This window comes from Rhinolophus ferrumequinum, chromosome 23, assembly GCF_004115265.2.
Source record: "Rhinolophus ferrumequinum isolate MPI-CBG mRhiFer1 chromosome 23, mRhiFer1_v1.p, whole genome shotgun sequence".
NCBI classification, from domain to species: Eukaryota; Metazoa; Chordata; class Mammalia; order Chiroptera; family Rhinolophidae; genus Rhinolophus; species Rhinolophus ferrumequinum.
The window spans coordinates 9,840,915-9,860,312 of NC_046306.1; the positions used below are offsets into that span (position 1 = coordinate 9,840,915).

Below are 19,398 nucleotides of genomic sequence, written 5' to 3' on the forward strand. Positions count from 1 at the left end.
GATGAGGAAGTGGATAGATTCTGGAAACAAAAGGAAGTCAGCACCAATGGATTTAGTAATGAACCAGATATTGGGGTAAGAAAAAGCAGGGCTGAGGATGCTGACTCTCCATGCCTGGTACGTGCCCTCCCTCTAACCCCTGAGTGCCTCTCCTTCCCTTGGCCCCACCTCAGCAGCGACAGTTGCACAGGCTGACATTTCTGGGTAATTCCGCTCTCATCGACTTGCAACTTATTTTTAGTTTTCTCTCAGAGCCATTAACTGTAGGTAGAGCATGGCAAGGGGCAAGGGCTGGGTTTGATCAACAGTTGGGCCCCATTAGTGCCTAATAACATATTTATAGGCAGAGATTGGAGCTCTAAACTGTTCCCAGAATCCCTTGCGGAAATGCCTCTGCTGCCTCTGTCAGCAGAACTGAATGTTGGACTGGGGGCTTGAGTGGCAGAAAGTCAGGGGAACAGCCTTTGGCAGGGCCAGGAGAACTGGGCAGGGGTTGGGGACAGGACATCCTTGGAGGTTGAATTGTTGGCACTGTCCAAGTTCAGGCAGGTGGGAAGACCCTTCAAAAACACGAGTCTTGAAAGCAGAGCCAAGGTGCTGTGTAACCCAGTGGTTTCAGGTACAGGCTCTGTGACTAACCTGCCTGGATTTGAATTCTGACTTTGAAACTTCCTTGAAAGTTTGTCCCTTAACTTCTCGGTGCCTCAGTTTACTCATTTTTAACATGGAGAGAGCAGCACCTTTCTCAAGGCGTCATGAGGAGAATGAAAGGAAGTGATACACATAAGACCTGTAAGTGTACTTGACAGATAACTAGAGCTCAATAACTGTATTCCATGAATATTTAGTGAGGGCTTACTGTGTGCCAGGCATCATTCTAGAAGCTGGGGATAGAGCAAAACCAAGATCCCTGCCCTTACAGAGCTGACAGTCTGGTGGGAGAAAACAGACTATTAATAAACCAGTAAGTATGATAACAAGTTCTATGAAGAACCAGTAAAACTGCGGAAGGGGATACGGAGGGGAGCGGGGAGGGGCTCCTTTATATAGGATGGTGTGGGGACAGAGCCCCAAAAAGCAGTTTCCAGGCTCTCGGCCTCACATAGAAAGGTGCTGGCTCAGGTGGTAAATAGCCATCGACTGTGATCAAATGGCCATCAGCTGTGGCTAGTTGGCCGTCAGCTGTAACCAGTGAGCCATTAGCCATGAATATAACTGCTGTGGCTAGGCTAGCAAAAAAGGGGGAGCTAGCAAGAAGATGGTGGCTGAGTCTGCAAGCGGCACAGTGAGAGTATAGTGGTATGACTCCCCTACCTATGGCTCCGTGGGTGTTCCTTTTTGGCCTCACCATGTCCTGCGTTCTTATGTGGGGAGCAGGAGCTGAGACCCAGCAGGCCGCCCCGCGTGACACATGGCGCAACGAGCAGGGTCCCCTGCACTACACATGGCGCAGCGAGCAGGGTTTGGTGCCGGCCAAAGCTCCCCGGAGGGCAGTGGAGCAGTTTGTGCCTATGAACACTCAGTTGCAGGAAGACCAGGAGGAGCAGCTGCCTGAGAGCTGGACCCCCGTGGAGGGGTGGGAAGACGTGGACGATTCCCCAACCAGCAGAGGCTGGAGAAAGCTAAGGTTGTTGCGGCCCTGTGAGCTGGGAAGTGCTTGCTGAGGCAGCCCGGATGCAAGACTTGTAGTCCCAGGAGGAATGGCTTGCTGAGTCGTCTGTGGGAGCTGAGGGTGAGGTCAAGGTCATCCCTCACCCCCAGGACAGCCCTGGCGAATGACTATGGACTATGGGGAATTGCCTTCCATCCCTAATTTAATGGACAGCTTGACTATTTGTTTGGGAACATACCACTATGTAGTGGAACTGGCAGATGTTTGCTATTATGTCTTGACTGGCCACCATTGTGAATATGTAAGCACCTTGACTGTGAGTCGCTATTGTTCCAGCACGGTACCCTGAGAGGCCCAGAGAGAGTGGCAGTGCCCTGAGAGCCCTGGCTGAGTCCAGGAAGTCTGGCTGTGTCCAGAGAGAGTGGCAGTGCCCTGAGAGCCCTGGCTGTGTCCAGGAAGTCTGGCTGTGTCCAGAGAGTGGCAGTGCCCTGAGAGCCCTGGCTGTGTCCAGGAAGTCTGGCTGTGTCCAGAGAGAGTGGCAGTGCCCTGAGAAGCCCTGGCTGAGTCCAGGAAGTCTGGCTGTGTCCAGAGAGAGTGGCAGTGCCCTGAGAGGCCCTCGTGTGCCCGGGTAGACTAGTGGTACCCTAAGAAGTCCAGGAAGTCTGGCTGTGCCCAGAAGTACTGGTGGTGCCCTGAGAAACCCTGGCTATGCCCGGGGAGACTGGTGGTACCCTAAGAAGTCCAGGAAGTCTGGCTGTGCCCAGAAGTACTGGTGGTGCCCTGAGAAACCCTGGCTATGCCCGGGGAGACTGGTGGTACCCTAAGAAGCCCAGGAAGTCTGGCTGTGCCCAGAAGTACTGGTGGTGCCCTGAGAAACCCTGGCTGTGCCCGGGGAGACTAGTGGTACCCTAAGAAGTCCAGGAAGTCTGGCTGTGCCCAGAAGTACTGGTGGTGCCCTGAGAAACCCTGGCTGTGACCAGAGAGCATGGCTGTGTCCAGGAAATAGCATTCACCTCCAAGCTCCTCGCACAGGGCCCCTCGCGGAAGACGCTTGTCGCGTAGATTGTGAGGCGAGAGCCTGTAGGGGTGGAGTGTGGGGACAGAGCCCCAAAAAGCAGTTTCCAGGCTCTCGGCCTCACATAGAAAGGTGCTGGCTCAGGTAGTAAATGGCCATCGACTGTGATCAAATGGCCATCAGCTGTGGCTAGTTGGCCGTCAGCTGTAACCAGTGAGCCATTAGCCATGAATATAACTGCTGTGGCTAGGCTAGCAAAAAAGGGGGAGCTAGCAAGAAGATGGTGGCTGAGTCTGCAAGCGGCACAGTGAGAGTATAGTGGTATGACTCCCCTACCTATGGCTCCGTGGGTGTTCCTTTTTGGCCTCACCATGTCCTGCGTTCTTATGTGGGGAGTGGGACCAGAGACCCCGCGTGACACCCCGCATGACACTTGGCGTAGTCGGCAGGATCCCCTGCACTACAGATGGTCAAGGAAGGTCCCACCAAGAAGGTGACATCTGAGCAGAAACTCAAAGGAAGTGAGGGAGAAAGCCCCGTAGATATATAGGGTGAGGGCATCCAGGCAGAGGGGACAGCATATGCAAAGGCCCTGAGGTGGGGGTGAGGGTCAGGTGGCAGGGAGGTAGCAGGTGCCAGACCGTGCAGGGCCCCATAGGCCACAGGGAGGACTTTGGCTTTTACACTGAGATGGAAGCCCTTTGAGGGCTCTGAGCAGAGGAGCAAGCACGGCCTGTCTTCTGCATCAGAGGGCTCATTCTGGCTGCATTGCTGAGAATAGACTGTAATGGGGGAAGTGCAGGCAGGGAGACCAGGGAGGGGGCCACTGCCACATGCAGGCAAGAGCCAACGGCCCTGGACCAGAGGGTGGGAGAGAAAGTAATTGGATTTTGGACATATTTCCAGGTAGAACCAACAGGATCTGCTGTTGGCTGAGACATTGGGCAGAGGTATCAACAAGGATGGCTCCAGGTGTGGGCCTGAGCAGCGGGAGAGATGAAGTTGCTATTAACAGATTAGATAGGTCGTGAAACAAGCAAGTTTTGGGGAAGAAAATCAAGGGTTTGGTTTTGGGTGTGCTGAGTGTGAGATAGAGAATGGTGGAGCAGGGGGACCTGGAGAAAAGAAAAAAGTCTGGAGTTCAGGGTTAAGATTTGAGCTGGATACGTTCGTTTGGGAGTTGTCAGTGTCGCGATAGTGTTGAAACCAGTGGACTGGAAATCACCAGGGGCAAGGGTGGATGGGGAAGGGGACCGAGCCCTGGGCCTCTCCAGGTTGGGCATGGACAAGGTGAGGAGGAGCCCGCAAAGGAGACAGAAGGCCTGGCCAGGGGAATGGGAGGGGACCTGGAGGGGAGCGCAGCCCAGAACCTGGATGCGGGAAGTGTTCCCAGAGGTTGAGAAATCGTAGTGGTGATTACTATTGTCAGGTCAGCGTGGAGGCAGGAATAATCATTTCAGGAGATAATCGAGTGCTTACCACATGCCAGCCACCCTGCTGAGCACTGTACAAACATCCTCTCATAGGATCTTTGCAAAAGCCCCATGAATCCAGAACCCCAAAGCCTGGAATCAGGCTGACAGTGGGGTCAGTGGGAGGCTCCAGCATCCAGAGACCTAAAGGGGGACCCAGAGGGCTGAGATCTAAGGTCCAGGCAGGGGAAGAGGCCGGCTTGAAGGGGATGTAGGTTGGGGTGGGCAGACGAGGAGAGGCCTGTCCCCGCAGGCCCATTACAGGACGGCATGGGAGGGAATGAGGCTAGACCGGAAATGTCCTCCTGGGTAAATGAGGCAAGGACCCACCAGAGAAAGCTCAACTTCCAGGGTAGTGAATTCAGAATCTGATACGGTTGTGTGGTCACATAGATGCGTGTGTGCGTGCACAAACACACACACTCACACACAACTGGTGGAAGGCAGCCTGTCACCTCCCTAACTTGCCACCGCTTTTTCCTGAAAGCAGAGGTAACTGAGCAGCCTCGTGTTCCACTCCTGCTTTGTATTAATGTGCCGTGGCTCCCCTCAGACCATCCTGGCAAGATGAAATGGCCCTGGCACTGAGTTAACCCACAGCTGAATTATTTATCGCCTGCATCCCCCTGGCTATTGAAGTGATGGACAGCAAGTGACCTTGCTTGTCTCTGCTGGATCTGAGGTGCTGGAGGAAAACTCAGAGACAATTCCAGGCCCCCACTGGTTCTCAAGCCTGGCGGAGGGACCACGGAAGGGCAAAACTTCTTCTGAGCACCTACTCTGTACCCAGCATGTGGAGGTCGCGTGCATCCGCTGTCAGTGGACCCTTGTGGCTGCCCCAGGAGTGGGCATGTTGTTACTTTAGCAAGAGGGGGGTTCTGAGACCCAGAGGAGAGAGTGACTTGTCCAGAAACACAAGAAGTGGGGGCTGGGATTGGAACCCAACTCTGCCTAGTCCCAGTCCAGGGCTCCGCCAGCCCATAGGCTGACTTGCAGGCCCCTGGCCCACAGGGACACAGATGTTTATTCAACAAATATCACTGAGCCGCTACTGTATGCTGGGCAGTGGGTAGGGACTAGGGAGTGCTTAATTTTCCTTTTCAGTAAAAAGTGTGATAATGGTGCCTGCTTGATGGGGGAATTAAACAGGGAACATGGCACCTCCTTGGCACTGAATTTATCACGGTAGCTAAACAGAAAGATGCAAAAAATCTGTTTCACCATCATTGATGCTTTGATGCATTTGTTTACTGCCTTTTCAGTACGTTTTCTTTTCCTGTGGTTAAGATCATGCAGTTTTTTAAATCCCACTTCTAATTTTACTTAATACTGTATCGTGCTTTTATCCATGTCCTTTCAGATCCCTGTAAAAATCATTCACGCTTGTTTCGCTCAAAAGTAGTACATTATTTTTAAAATTCAAGCAATTTAAAAAGACATATGCAGTGAAAAGCCAGTTTCCCCCTCCCTATGTTCCCGTCCTCCCAGCTTCTGTCCCAGAGGCAAACTCAGTTGCCAGTTATCTGAGTCTCCTTCTAGAGATGGTGTGTGCTTCTTTATACGTCCTCTTTAAACATACCTACACACCAATGGTAGCACGCTGAGCCTCATCCTGCATCTTGCTGTCTGCGTGCCTCCATGTGTGTTGGCTACAGTCCCATGTCAGTACGCACAGAGCTGATTTCTTTGCAACGACTTCCTGTGTCATCCTAGGGATGGATCCTCATTTATCTCATTGCTCTATTGATAGACATTGAGGTTATTCCAATTTTGCTATTACATCAGCACTGTGGTAAATATCCTTATGCAAATGTCTTTTTGTCCGTGTGCAATTATGTCTGTAATAGAATTACTGGGTAAACATGATATTTAATGACTAATGTTCCATTATTATCATTGGATATGATAGTCATTTATGGTAGACAAAAATCTTCCTCCAAATTGAAGCTAGTTGGTATTCACCCATGTCTCATTGAAGGGTACCCCATACACATTTGACCCATGTGCTGAATACCAGTACTAGAATGTTTGGCCATGGCTGAAGTCTGAGAGCAAGAAATCCCATCCATTTTCCTAATTATTTAGCTATTGGACGGTTTTAAACAATTTTTTTTCAAGGAATGAATAGCTTCACAGTCATTGATTATTGCTACTTTGCTTTATACAGTACACAGTACTGTATTTGAATATTTGGGAGCAAATATTCAGCTATCGTATCAGTTTGCTGTTGTTGTAGAACAAAGAACCACAAAAACTCAGTGGCGTACACTGAGGCCCATTTATCTAACTCACATGTCTGTGGGTCCGCTGGGAATCAGCTGGTCTAAACTGGGCTCAGCTGGACAGTGCTCAGCTCTGCTCTGTGTCTCTCTTCCTCCTCTTGGGACCACTGGGCTAGGTGGGCAAGTGGAAATATGCAAGGTCACTGAAAGTCTAGAGTTAGATCTGCTGTTCTGTCAATTCTGCCTCATTTTATTGGCCAGAGCAAGTCACATGACTGAGCCCAAATTCAAGGGGCGGAGAAATATACTCTGCCACCTTCATAGGAAGGCGTGCAGAGTCACATGGCAAGGGGCATGGATGCAGGGATGGGTGAAGAATTGGGCCAAGGATGCAGTCATCCTCAGATGTTAACAATAATCTCAATTGACACACTTTGTTCCTATTATTGACACTTTTTTGCTGATTTAGCTCTGAAGATTACCTACATGACCTCAGATCGATGATTTTACTCAAGGTCAGGGATGCCAGGAATGACCTTGAAGTGACCGTTGAGCCATGTCAAAGCTATAACGCAGATCTTGGGCCATGTCGTGAGGCTGAAGATAGACGTGGGTCACGCCTACATGTTTGGTGCGGGGGGGGAGGGGTGGGAGAACCCGGCCTACCGACCCTTGTGCCTTGGCTGTGTCCATGGCATATGAGTAGACCAGTCAGCTTACACCCTAGGTCTGCCCTCTCAGTGATACAACAGGGGCTCTTTCTCACTGCAGGGGAACATGGGTCCTGCTGCCTTCTGGCTTCTCCTCTTCCTCCTCAAGAATCCCGAGGCCCTGGCTGCCGTGCGCAAAGAGCTTGAGCATATCCTCTGGCGAGCAGAGCAGCCTATCTTGCAGATGACTACTCTCCCACAGAAGGTTTTAGACAGCATGCCAGTACTCGGTGAGATGGTCTGACCCTGCAGATAGTCCCCCATACTGGGTCACATGGCCCCCTGAGGCCTCCCCAGCGTGGGCTCCCATTGTCCAGGCTCCATCAGTGTCCTTTGACCCAAGGTTCCCCTGGGCCCTCTATCTTTTTAGACCTGGCATCTCCATGCCCCAGCCTCAGCTGCTCATCGTCTCAAGAGGAGACCTCTTGAGGAAGTTTTTGGTTGCAAGTGGCAGAAAACCTAACTTGAACTGGCTGAAGCAAAAAAGAACTTTATTTGGGGCACGTAACTAAAACATCCAGAGATACCTGGTTTTAAGCACAAGTAGATCCAGGTGCTCTAACAATGTCATCAGAACTCAGTCTCTCTCCATCTCTCAGCCCCATTTTCTGCTGGGTTGGCTCCAGTCTCAGGTTGGCAAACTGGTCACCAGCAACTCCAGGCTGATGTACTCTCAGCCCGTGAGGGTGTGCCTCTCTGCAACATTCTTGCCCAAAGTCCCAGGAATGTGTCTGATTGGCTCTCTTTAGCTCATATGCCCACTTTGAACCAATCATGGGGTTCAGAGGGTTGGGGTGCTCTGATTGGCCAATCACAGCCCAATCCCAGGAGTTGGAAATGGAATCAACAGCCCAACCCCTGAGGGTAGAAGAGGCATGGTCCCCAGAGGAAAATCAGGGCACTGTTTCCAGAAGGGGAATGTGTGCTGAGCAGGCAGAAACAACCCATATTTATGTCCCTGCTCTCTCCCTACCCTTCTCTGATGTCTCTCTGGCTCCCACCTTCCCTCACAGCTGCTCTTGGGATCAGACTCAAATCCTCATGTCCAAGGTCTCCGAGGGACTGTAGCAATCACACCTTATCACCCGGTCTTGTTGGGCTCATTGTGTGATGGTGGGCAAGTCATGCTCCCTCTCTGAGCCTTCTCACCGTCGTCTATAAATGAGGGCTGGGGGTGGCATTCGAGTGGTTGAGAGGACAGCTGCTGACCCTTCCTTGTACCTGCTCCATGCAGACAGTGTGCTGAGTGAGAGCCTCAGGCTCACAGCTGCACCTTTCATCACCCGGGAGGTCGTGGTGGACCTGGCCATGCCCATGGCAGATGGGCGGGAATTCAGCCTGCGACGTGGTGATCGCCTCCTCCTCTTCCCATTCCTGAGTCCCCAGAAGGACCCAGACATCTACACAGACCCAGAGGTAAATGGCATACCAGGGACTGTGGAGAAAAATCAGTGGCTTCCGGGTCAGCCAGATCTGAGGTGGCAGCCCAGCTCAGCTCTTTGCTGTGTGACCTTGTCCAGATGACTTCACCTTCTGTATCTCTTGTTCCTCACCTGTGAAATGAACCTCATAATAGCACCTGCCTTATAGGGTTGTCAGGAAGATTAAATGAGATCTTGTAAGAAAGATCTTCATAGTGCCAGCCTCACCCATATGAATGCTTTATAAATGATAGCTGAGTGATTTTCCTTTTCTCAGAATGTTGTAATGTCAGCTTCCTAAAACTTTTCCCTTTCCTTGGACTTTGAGATGGAGCAAACTTTCACAATTTCTCACAGATTTAAGTGCTTACTGTGTGCCAGGCCCTGTGCTATATGCTCATCTGTCCATCCATCAGTTTATCCACCCATCTATCCACAACCACCCATCCATCCATCCACCCATCCTTCCATCCATCCATCCATCCACCCATCCATCCACCTGTCTGCCTATCCATTCATTCATCCATCAATCCATCCATCCATCCATCCATCCATCCATCCATCCATCCATCCATCCATCCACCCATCCACCCATCCAACCATCCATCCATCCATCCACCTGTCTGCCTATCCATTCATTCATCCATCCATCCATCCATCCATCCATCCATCCATCCATCCACCCATCCACCCATCCACCCATCCACCCATCCATCCCTCCACCCATCCATCCTCTTCATCCATCCATCCACCCTTCCATCTTATCAGTCTACCCACTGGTCCATTCACCCATCTTTCATTCAGCACCTACTCTGTGCCAAGCCCTGTGCTCAGATATAATCCTCATCTTAATACTCGACAATGTAGCCAAAGGGAATTGGCATTCTCCTTTTTAAACATAATTTTATTTATTATAAATTACAAAAGTAATATATACTTATAAAATAGAAACATACAGATATGCAAGTATATATTTAAAAGTGAAAAATTTTCTTACTTCCCCTTCCTCCCCAGTTCCACAGAGTTCCCTAACGATGGTTGGGAGTGTATCCTTTGAATTATTTGTACGCCTTTACAGACATACACACAACACGCTCACACACATATGAATAGAGGGGTATGTATATAGGATCATATAATGCATGCTATTCTGAAACTTGCTTTTTCTACAAACAACCAGTCTTAAAAATTCTTGGCATGTCAGCATACACACAGACCAACTCAACCTTTTAAATAGCTGCTATATTTTTTAAACCAATCCTCTATCAATTTACCTTTATATTATTTCCAGTTTTTCCCTGTTGTAAACAAAACTGTGATGACTATCCTCATACCTTCTTCTTCACGTGTGCATGTTATGGGGGTGAAGTCAGAAATGGACCCCCTTCCCATTCTAGGTATTTAAATACAACCGATTCCTGAACCCTGATGGATCAGAGAAGAAAGACTTTTACAAGGATGGGAGACGACTGAAGAATTACAGCATGCCATGGGGAGCAGGGCACAATCAGTGCCTGGGGAGGGGTTACGCCATCAGCAGCATCAAACAGTGAGTGTGGGGGAAGGGGAGGCTGGGGGAGGGGAGGCTCCTCCTCTATCTGGTTGGCAAACACCCTCCTGTCCCATCAGCCGGGAGAAGGGTTTAGGGCAGAGGCTCCAAAAGGATGACCCATGAGCGTCTCCTGCCCACAAATATATTTATTTTTGTTTTGAAAATGTGTGCTAACTTTTAAGAATCAGAAGAACTCACATAAAAAAAACAGATTTCTGATTTCTTTTGAAATGATCAGATCTGGCCACAGGTTCTTCCCTTCAAGGCTGGTGTCCAAATACCAAATAGCCAGAATACCAAACAGGGGACATTCCATACAGCTGACCGTCCGCCTGTAGCTGTTGTGCGAGCTCAGAACCTCTCGGCAGGAACCAGCCAAACATCATGGTCCCGTTTGGTTATTTTAGTGCCTCATGCATTCTCTTCCCTCAGCCCCAAGAGCCTTGGCGGCTAGGTCACAAACAGATTGGACCAGGGGTTATGACATCTGCCCTGTCCTTCTGTCCAGCCCAGTGTCACCATAAGCTGGGTGACCGTCCGTACCCCTGTCTCCTCAGCTATAAAATGGAGGTACTGGATATGCTGCATCCCAGGGGTTCAAGACAAAGGAATCGGATGTTTCTAAGTACTTAATCTGCTGCCTGACTCATTGTAGGCACGTAATAAATGTTACTATTGTAGTTACTAATATCACTTCTGTTAATGTGTAGGCATTATGTTAAGTGACATTACATTACCCTCTTGGCCTCCGGTTTTTCAAACAGTAAAATGGAGATCACAATACAGCCAGCGCTGCTCTAACACTTTATGCGGATGCCAAAAAGACTCACTGCGTCATGAGAAATCATGTGATAAAATCCACGGGGATTGTGGGAAAAATGGCACCAGGGCGCAACAGTCAAAAACCTCCTCAATGACACATTGGAAAAAAAGATAAGCACCTAGCAAAAAATAGTACAGGTTTTTACACGTTAAATGGTTAAGAAATACCTAAGTGCTGCAGTAAATATGGTGCTTTCCTTTGAAAATGACCTGAAGTTTGCGGTGGAAGTGGACAGTGGATGCAGTTGCTGCTGTGAGCTACTGTGAAACATGAAAGGAGGGTTATCTGAAATGGGGCGCCTGATATGAACAATGTAGTGCTACACACACACACACACACACACACACACACACACACCCTGAGCTGAGAGCTGAGGTCACTGGTGGATAGAGTTTAGGTCAGTGAGTATGTGCGTTTTGTGAATTCCTGCTCAGCTCGGTTCAGCTGGGTGCCGGTTTTTACATTTTCCTGTTTTCCTCGCAGATGAAATTGCTCATAAGCTAACTCAAAATTTGCACTTCGCTTTATTCATGCCCTAATATACCGAGCACATTGGAACAAACTCATGTGTTCAAAACAAGTGTTGTATAGCAGAACCAACTCAAAGTCTTTGGACAAATAAAGAGAGAGAATGTCCATTAAATGCTTAGCACAGTGTCTGGCACCTAGTGTTTCAATAATTTAGCTAATTTGTTATTATTTTTATCTCAATCGTCATGACAGCCTTGCTAGGTAGGTGACAGTCTAGCAGTGACTCGAGAGAGGTCAAGTTGTTTGCCAAGTCATGCAACTGGTGAGTGGAGGTGCCAGGATCTAGACCCAGGTGTGGAGACCCCCACCCACTCTATATAGACTCACCCTCTAGCATCCTACAGATTTGGAAAGGATACACCCCACCTCTTTGATCAGATGGGGAGACGCAAGCCCAGAGTGGGAAAGAAACTTGAGGGTCACGCACCCTTAAGGGTTCGAGCCCAGTTCTGCACCCAGCTCTCCTGTCCAGAGTGTTGACTTCGCTCTATCCTTGTCTTCCCTCTTTACACACTCAGTAAGATTAAAACTACCTGCATTGGGCCCCTGAGGTGTGGTGGGGGCTGGTGGTGGATGCACGGTAGGTAAAGAGCCAGTCCTGCCCCTTACTGATGCAGGCGGTGCTAAGTAAGATAAGGCAGGTGGGCAGGAATCAGTTAGCATGAGGTAAAGCTGCCATCACATTTATGGGCACATGGATTACATCATAGAAGCAGTTTGTGTGCTTAGGAGAGCTTTCCAGAAGATGGCAGTAAAGAGTGCTTGTTCTTGCAAAGTTGGTATACTTTGACAATTTTCCCGTAGACACAGTGACCTGTCTTGAGGGAAGCATGTCTATTTCTGATCTCACAAAGGCAGCCTGTGGTTAAAGCAGCAGGCCAAGACAGACAGTCAGGGTTCCAGGAGTTTTTTGGGAGGGTGGGATGAGTATGGTGGGGGGGAGGGGTCAGGAAGGGTCACAGTCCATACTAATCAGGAGAATTATATGCTGCTATAATAAGTCACCCCCCAGTCTCAGTGGCTTGTCACAACACAAGTTTAGTTCCCACTCACACAAAGTCGGCTGTGGGTTTGAAGGTTCCTCCCCGCCCCATGCAGAGATTCAGGGGCTAGGCTCTTTCCATCCTCCCACACCACGACCTCAACACGAGGCCCACACAGCTGCCAGGCAGAAGGGGAAGCTGGAGAATTGTGCACTGGCTCTGAAAAGCTTTGATGTGGAATTGACACACGTCACTTCTGCTCACATCCCGTGGCCCAGAGCTGGGCCATGGACCTGCGTAACCACAGAGGGTGGCATATGTAGGAGCTCATGGGCTTTTGGTGAGCAGTAAACGCCTGTGCTCTGAGTTGGGGTCAGACTCAGGAGGAAGCCACTGCTCTCCTGCCGTATTCCGGATGTGCCCTCACACTCCCTCTCCTTCACATCTTCAACACCTCTCTCTGCAGATTCGTGTTCCTCGTGCTGGTGCACTTTGACCTTGAGCTGATCAACCCGGACACGGAGATCCCTGAGTTTGACCTCAGCCGCTACGGCTTTGGGCTGATGCAGCCGGAACACGATGTGCCCATCCGTTACCGCATCCGGGCGTGAGCTCTGGGAGCAGACGCAGCTCCATGTGCTGGCTCCACCCAACCTGCCCCCCCGATCACCCAACTCTCTGTGTCTGCATCTGGCCTGGGTGCAGAGCTTTGAATACCCAACAGTGCCAGCATTAGCACTTTCCTGCTTTTTCCTTAGAAGGTTGGTCCAGGAGAGGAGGAAGAAGGGAAGCTGAGAGAAGGTATAATTCCAAAATGAAGCTCTTTCTGCTCCCGGCTCACCTTGCTCCTCTCACCTCTCGACACCCACGAAAGCTGGGGCAGACAGGGAAGAATAGGAGTCCTGACTGCTGTGCCCCCAATTCTCAGAGGGGCCAAGGCCTTAACCACTCAAAGCTGATGCTGGTCATAAAAAAACGAATCGGGACCTAGCAATGTGTCCCTTGAAATAAGCTCTGTCTCCAAAGTATTTTAAACTAGCTGAAGCCAAAGGAGTCTTTAGAATATCTGCTTCCCTACATGTCCCATTCCCTCATCTCTCCATTCACACTGATACTTGAGAATATGCAGGAGGGTTTTCCCGAAGCTGGAACACCCAAGATACACATCGTCACCACCTCCTGACACTGGGCTCTGAGGAGTGCAGTTCTCTGTTCCAGACTCATAGGCTCTAGATGGGATGAGCTTTGCCAGTACTGAGACTCAGGTCGGGAATAAGGAAGACACAGTCCTCACAGGAGGGCCTCAATGGAAGGAAGCAGCCAGGCTCTTCAGACTGGGCACGCCAATAAAAGAGATGTTGGTTTCCTACATTCTAGCTCAGAAGCTCCAGCTGTGGGCATGACCAAGTCTGCAGACCTGTTTTGCTTGGCCTACACTTTTTAAAAAATAATACATTAGTTGTTTTCATATTATCTTTGAGAGAGTTGACTCAAAAGGTCTAGCTTCTCTTGAAAAGTCAGAAGATCTGGCCATACTGGGCCTATATTCCCAAGGGCAACCGTTGACCAGAGCTAAGAAACAGCTACCGCCATTATCTGGGGCACGTGCACTCTGGTTCACCAGGGTTTCTACTTGATGGGAAATTCTCTTTCTGCTTCTCCATTCATTGTAACTCCTGGCCCCTGAAGGCACTCGAGGTTGAGAACCCTGTTCCATCTCTTAGAAGTGATGTTTCGGAGATGACTAGTTCTCAGACCTGTGGTCCATCCTCCAGGGTGTACCGCCCTTTGAACAAATAGATCAATGATGAAAACTTGCCTTTCCATCAGCTTAGGAAACACAGACAGCTCAAAGAGAAAAATTGCCTAGAAAACTATTATGATGGCAAGTATTATTAGTATTAGGTCCTGTTTTTTGAGGACCCTCTAAATGCCTGTGACAGGCACAGTAGACATAGTATTTCTACTTCTCACAGCATCTCTGCAAGGAGAGGATGGTTATGCCCTTTTTATAGATGAGGAAACAGGCTCAGAGCGGTGAAGTGACTGCCCGGGGTTAGACAGCTCATAAGCTCGTAGAATTTGGCAAACAGACTTATTGTCCCAACAGCAAATGCATTCCTCAGGCTCAAGAGGGTGCTGGAGGGGCAGATCTGTTTGACATCAGAGCCAGAGGCACCCAAGGGTCGATGCATCTCATGAGATTCAGACACACATACACACATAGCTAAGTCCCTTTAGCTTTAACGGAGGAAAAGAGGAGACCTGAGCTCTCCCAATGTTTCGGAGGTGAGTCTCTTCTCAGAGCAGTGCCAGAGTTTGGGGGCTTTCTTGGCCCTCAGCCTCCAGGTGCTCCCCTTCCCCCCCAGGATTCCCAGATAGACACTGTGATTGGCAGGAGGTGGGATATCCCCAGGGAAACCCATCTTCATGCCTGAGTGACCCCCCCACTGCTGCCTGCTTCTTAACTCCATAGGAAATCAGGGCTGGCAGCCTCCTGTGGGAGGACGGGGCCGGTTTCCATGGCAACCCTCTGCTGCCTTATCCTGGCTTGGAAGGGAAGGAAGAAGGCCCGCAAAAATAGCTGCAGAAGATCTCTCTGTGAGGCTGCTACCCTGGTGTGCTGGGGAAAAGCCCTTATGACTCCCCTCTTCCAAATCAGGGCTGCTTTGTCACTGAGACAATTCTTACCTATGTTCAAAAAAGAGCCAATCGCCTTTAAAGGCGGTACCTCCTTGCAGCCACAATCATTAAGAAGAGACAGTTCTCCCCTGGTGCCAGAGGTATTGAAGTACAGCATAGGAGACAATGATTTAAGCCTTCCCTTGTTTTAATCTTTCTTTTTCTTTCTTCTTTTAAAAAATATAACTTACAGAGAAAAGAGGGAAAGATGAGTGGGTTAGCTCCTTGCTATAGGTTCATTAGGAAGGTACCCAGACGTCTTTGTATTTCTTCATAGCTTGCTTTAGAATCATGAAATTGCAAGATGTGTTAGAAACACTCTTAGGTTGACTTAATGAAGTGTTTCCTTACCATCGTCGTTATTATTATTTTTTGCTATATTTTATATGTTGTTTACCAGATATTTTCCTTTAACCAGACTCATTTTTTTAAACTTATATTTGTTCATAAAGGGAACCTTTTTTTTGATTGCTGACAGTAATGGACAACATGTATCATTTGTTGCCAAAAATAGAAAGTGACTGTGAAAAATAAATTCTCTGGGGAGGGGGTCTCCATGCTGGTGTCGCCAAGGCTCAGAGCCTGAGATCTGTGTCTTCTCTGTTACAAAATGAGACGAGCAAGTGTTTGAGAGGCATTAAAGCCAGGCCAGCACCACCCTGAGACTTTCTCCTTGACAGTCACAAGTTGAAAAGGACAGGAGAAGGAGTAAGCTGCTCTCCACGTGGGTCACCTGTACATTACGCCTGGTCTGAGTGCCAACCAGAGTCTCTGCCACTAGTGGCCCTCAAGCAAAGTGAGCTGGTGACATCCCACCTGCTCATTCTCCAGGTGGAGAAACAGTCTCTGAGAGTTGAAGTGTCTTGCCAAAAGTCATTGATTTTGATGTTGTTTGTTTTTTTATTTTTTTAACAAGCATACTGTTTGGTGAGTAGCAGTGATTATTATGCTTGCTGTTTAAATAAAGAGTTCTATTTTCATATAATATTGTCGAGTGGAAATGTGCTGAAATATATTAAACCATTCTTGTATTTGGAACTGTGTCTGAGTGTGATTCAGCTTGAATCGACTATGTCCAGAAAGGCAAGGTTAGCTCCTGGGAAGGGAACACAGAGCACCTGCTATGTACCCGGCACTGGAACAGGTTCTTTAGAATCAAGTCACACCTCCAGCCACCCTCCAAAGCATATGTTATTGTCTCCATTTTTACAGAGGAAAAAAACTGAGGGTCAAAGAAGTGAAGTAACTTGCCCAAGGTCAAGCTGCTAATAAGAGGTAGACACAGAATTCAAGTGCAGTCTTCTCTGCCTCCTGAGACTGTGTTCAGGATCTTCCCATCAGCGATCCTCCTGGTGGCAGAAGAGGGACAGGGTACCCACAGAGGAACTTGGGGTGGAGGCTCACAACCCCAAAGCAGAAAAGGTCCTTAAAAATTCACTGGATATTCTCTAGTCTTCACCATAACATATGCATTTTTTTTTTTTTATAAAGGAGGGGTGAAATGCACTAAATTAGATTTGGAAAAAATTTAAAAGAAAATTGTTTTTTTTTTCCTCCCAAATATTTGAATAAAAAATAACATCCCCAGGCAAATGTCCCTCATATCAGTTTCTTCATCTGTGAGGGGCCATGGAGGCACATTTGTTGGGATTGGAGTTGGCTGAGTGATAACCATCTCAACTAACATTAAAATGTTACATTCAACGCAGCAGACATTTGTTTCTCTGTCATGCAGATTCAGGAGGCCAGAGGTGATATGGCACCTCCACAGTCACCAGGCCCCTTTTTTCTGGTCCCTCCAGCATCTATAACCAGTGGTTTCCACCTCACGGTCCAGTATTGCTGCTTGAGTTCCAGCCATTTTGTTCCCATTCCAGACAGCAGGAAGGAGCAAGGAGCAAAGATGAGAAAATCTTCTGCTTCCATCCCATTGGTCAGAATTTAGTCACATGACACTCCTTGCTGCACAGGAGGCTGGGAAATACAGTCTTTCTCTCCAGAGGGGCACTGTGCCAGGCACTGAAGGAATGGGGAGAAACAGGGAGTGACGACTAATGGGTATGGCATTTCTTTTGGGGGTGATGCTATGTTCTAACATTGATTGTGGTGATGGATGCACAATTCTGTGAATTTACTAAAAACCATTGACTTGTACACTTTAAATGGGTGAATTTTATGGTATATTAATTATATCCAATAAAAATTGTATATTTTTTAAAGTAAATATTTTGAGCACATCACATGTACTAGGTACTGTTTTAGGCCATAGAGACCCAGCAGTGAGTAAAACAGACCCCCCACCCCCCAAAAAATCCCTGTCCTCATGGAGTGACATTCTCATGGAGGAGGCGGCAATAGGCTAGGTAAATAAGTAAAATATAAAATATTGCAAATGGTGATAAGTGCCACAGAGAATAAAGGAGAGAAAGGGGATGGGGAAGTGAAATTCTAAATAGGGTGGTCAAGGAAGGCCTCTCTAAGGTGACTTTTGAACAGAGCCTAAAAGGAAGTGAGAAGAGTAAACCATGTGGGTATCTGAGGGAAGAATGTTCTAGAAAGATGAAACAACACATGCAAAGGCTCTGAGGTAGGTAGTTCTCCAGCAGTTTCCAGGAACAGGAAGGAGGCCAGTATGGTTGGGAGCCAGGGAGGGTCCTGTTTTGAGGAGGGACATGATCTGATTTGTATTTTAGTAGGATCCCTCTTACTGTGTGTGTGTGTGTGTGTGTGTGTGTGTGTGTGTGTGTCTGTGTGTGTGTGTGTGTCTGTGTGTAGAATGGGTTGTATGGGGGGTGGGCAGGAAGCAGAGAGACAGGCAAGGAAGAGACTGCGATAATCCAGGAAGGTCTCTGCACTCCTAGATTTTATTTTCAGGCAGAAGAGACAACCCAACAAAGAAGCAAGTCAACATAAATACAATGTCAGTTACTGAGAGGGCTTTGAAGACAAGCAAACAGCACAACAGAACGTGGTTGTAACGTGGAGATGGAGATGGTCATGACCATGGAGATGGTCAGGAAAGATCTCTCTCCAAGGAGATGGCATATGAGCTGAGGTCTGAGTGGAAAGTAGCCAACCTTGCAAAGAACTAGGACACGACCATTCCAGGGGGAAAAGAACAGCAAACGTGAGGCCCGAAAGAGGAAAAGGGCTTGGTGTTTGAGAAACAGTGAGAATGCCAGGGAGGCTGAGATGCTGGGGCCGGGTGAGTGGTGGCAGGAGATGTACCTGGAAGATGCCTTGGCAGCCATGATGAGGACCCTGGTCTTTATTTTAATTACCCGGGAAGCCATTAGAGAGTTTAAGTAGGAAAGTCAACAACAGCTTTCCTTTAAATGGAATCAATTTAGCTTCATAAGAATTTCATTCCATCGTCTTTATTTTTCTCATTCCATGGTAGAACAGTGACAACTCAAATTCCTTTAATGCACTGGTGTTTGGGAATCCTGGCCATTTGAGAAGTGGTCCAGAGGGGTGTGTCTGTGGGGAAGGAAGATGATGAATGGGCAGTGTCCTATCCTTTTGCCCTGGGACCTCCCCTAGGGCCTCAGAGTGGCCTGGGAGAAACTAGGCTTCTGTACCCACTTTATGCAAGCCTGGGAAGGTGGATCCTTGCAGTGAAGAGGGTCTCTGTGTGCCTTTATTTCAATTGTTCTGGGAGCTGACCACTGTGGGAAAAATGCTGATTGCTTGGCCAAGAGCCAAATCTCCAACCTCTTTGCTAAAAGATATTAGGCAGCCATGTGCTAAGAGAAAATAGGTCCAACCTCTAAATCAAGACCTGAGGCCAAGCCAAATATAGGTATCAGGCACCTCTTACCAGTAATTGGACTAGTGGTGGTCATGTGACCCAGCACAGGCCAATGAGATGGTCAGGGAAGTCTGTGGGAAGCTTCAGAAATGTGGGAGAAGTTCCTCCTTCCTCCCTATCTTGGAGTTGTCATGTGAGAATGTGGCCACAGCAGCCATCTTGTGATCATGAAAATAAGAGAATGTTGGAGAAATCAGCCAAGAATCCTGAGACCTTGAAGCTGCTTCTATGATAGACTATGGCATTCCCTGCTTCTGGATTTTGTGTTAAATGAGATAATTAATGTCATAACTGTTTAGACTACTTAGAGGTTGTAGAGCACGGTGACTAAGAGCACATGCTCTGCCTGGGTTTGACTCTCTTCTGAACCACTTAATATTACTAGAGTTATTTGGGGCATCTGTCTGTGCCCCAGCTACTTCACCTGTAAAATAGGGATAATGGATAATGATAACATCTCCCTTATAGGGTTTTTGTGAGCTTTAAATGAGTTAATATTGTCAGTCACAGCCAATGGAGGAGACAGAAAAATGAGTATCTAAGTTAGCTTCATAATAGAGTTTT

General features: G+C 48.4%; 1 protein-coding gene across 1 annotated transcript in view; it reads left to right on the forward strand.

The window, feature by feature from the left end:
- Positions 1–16,061, forward strand: part of PTGIS (prostaglandin I2 synthase) — a 43,659-nt gene extending 27,598 nt beyond the window's left edge. The window contains exons 7-10 of the mRNA XM_033094725.1: positions 7,093–7,261; positions 8,266–8,447; positions 9,850–10,001; positions 12,808–16,061. Of these exons, the coding sequence (XP_032950616.1) occupies positions 7,093–7,261; positions 8,266–8,447; positions 9,850–10,001; positions 12,808–12,952 (648 nt within the window). The 3' untranslated portion in view covers positions 12,953–16,061. The remainder of the gene's footprint in view (positions 1–7,092; positions 7,262–8,265; positions 8,448–9,849; positions 10,002–12,807) is intronic.
- Positions 16,062–19,398: the final 3,337 nt, after the last annotated feature.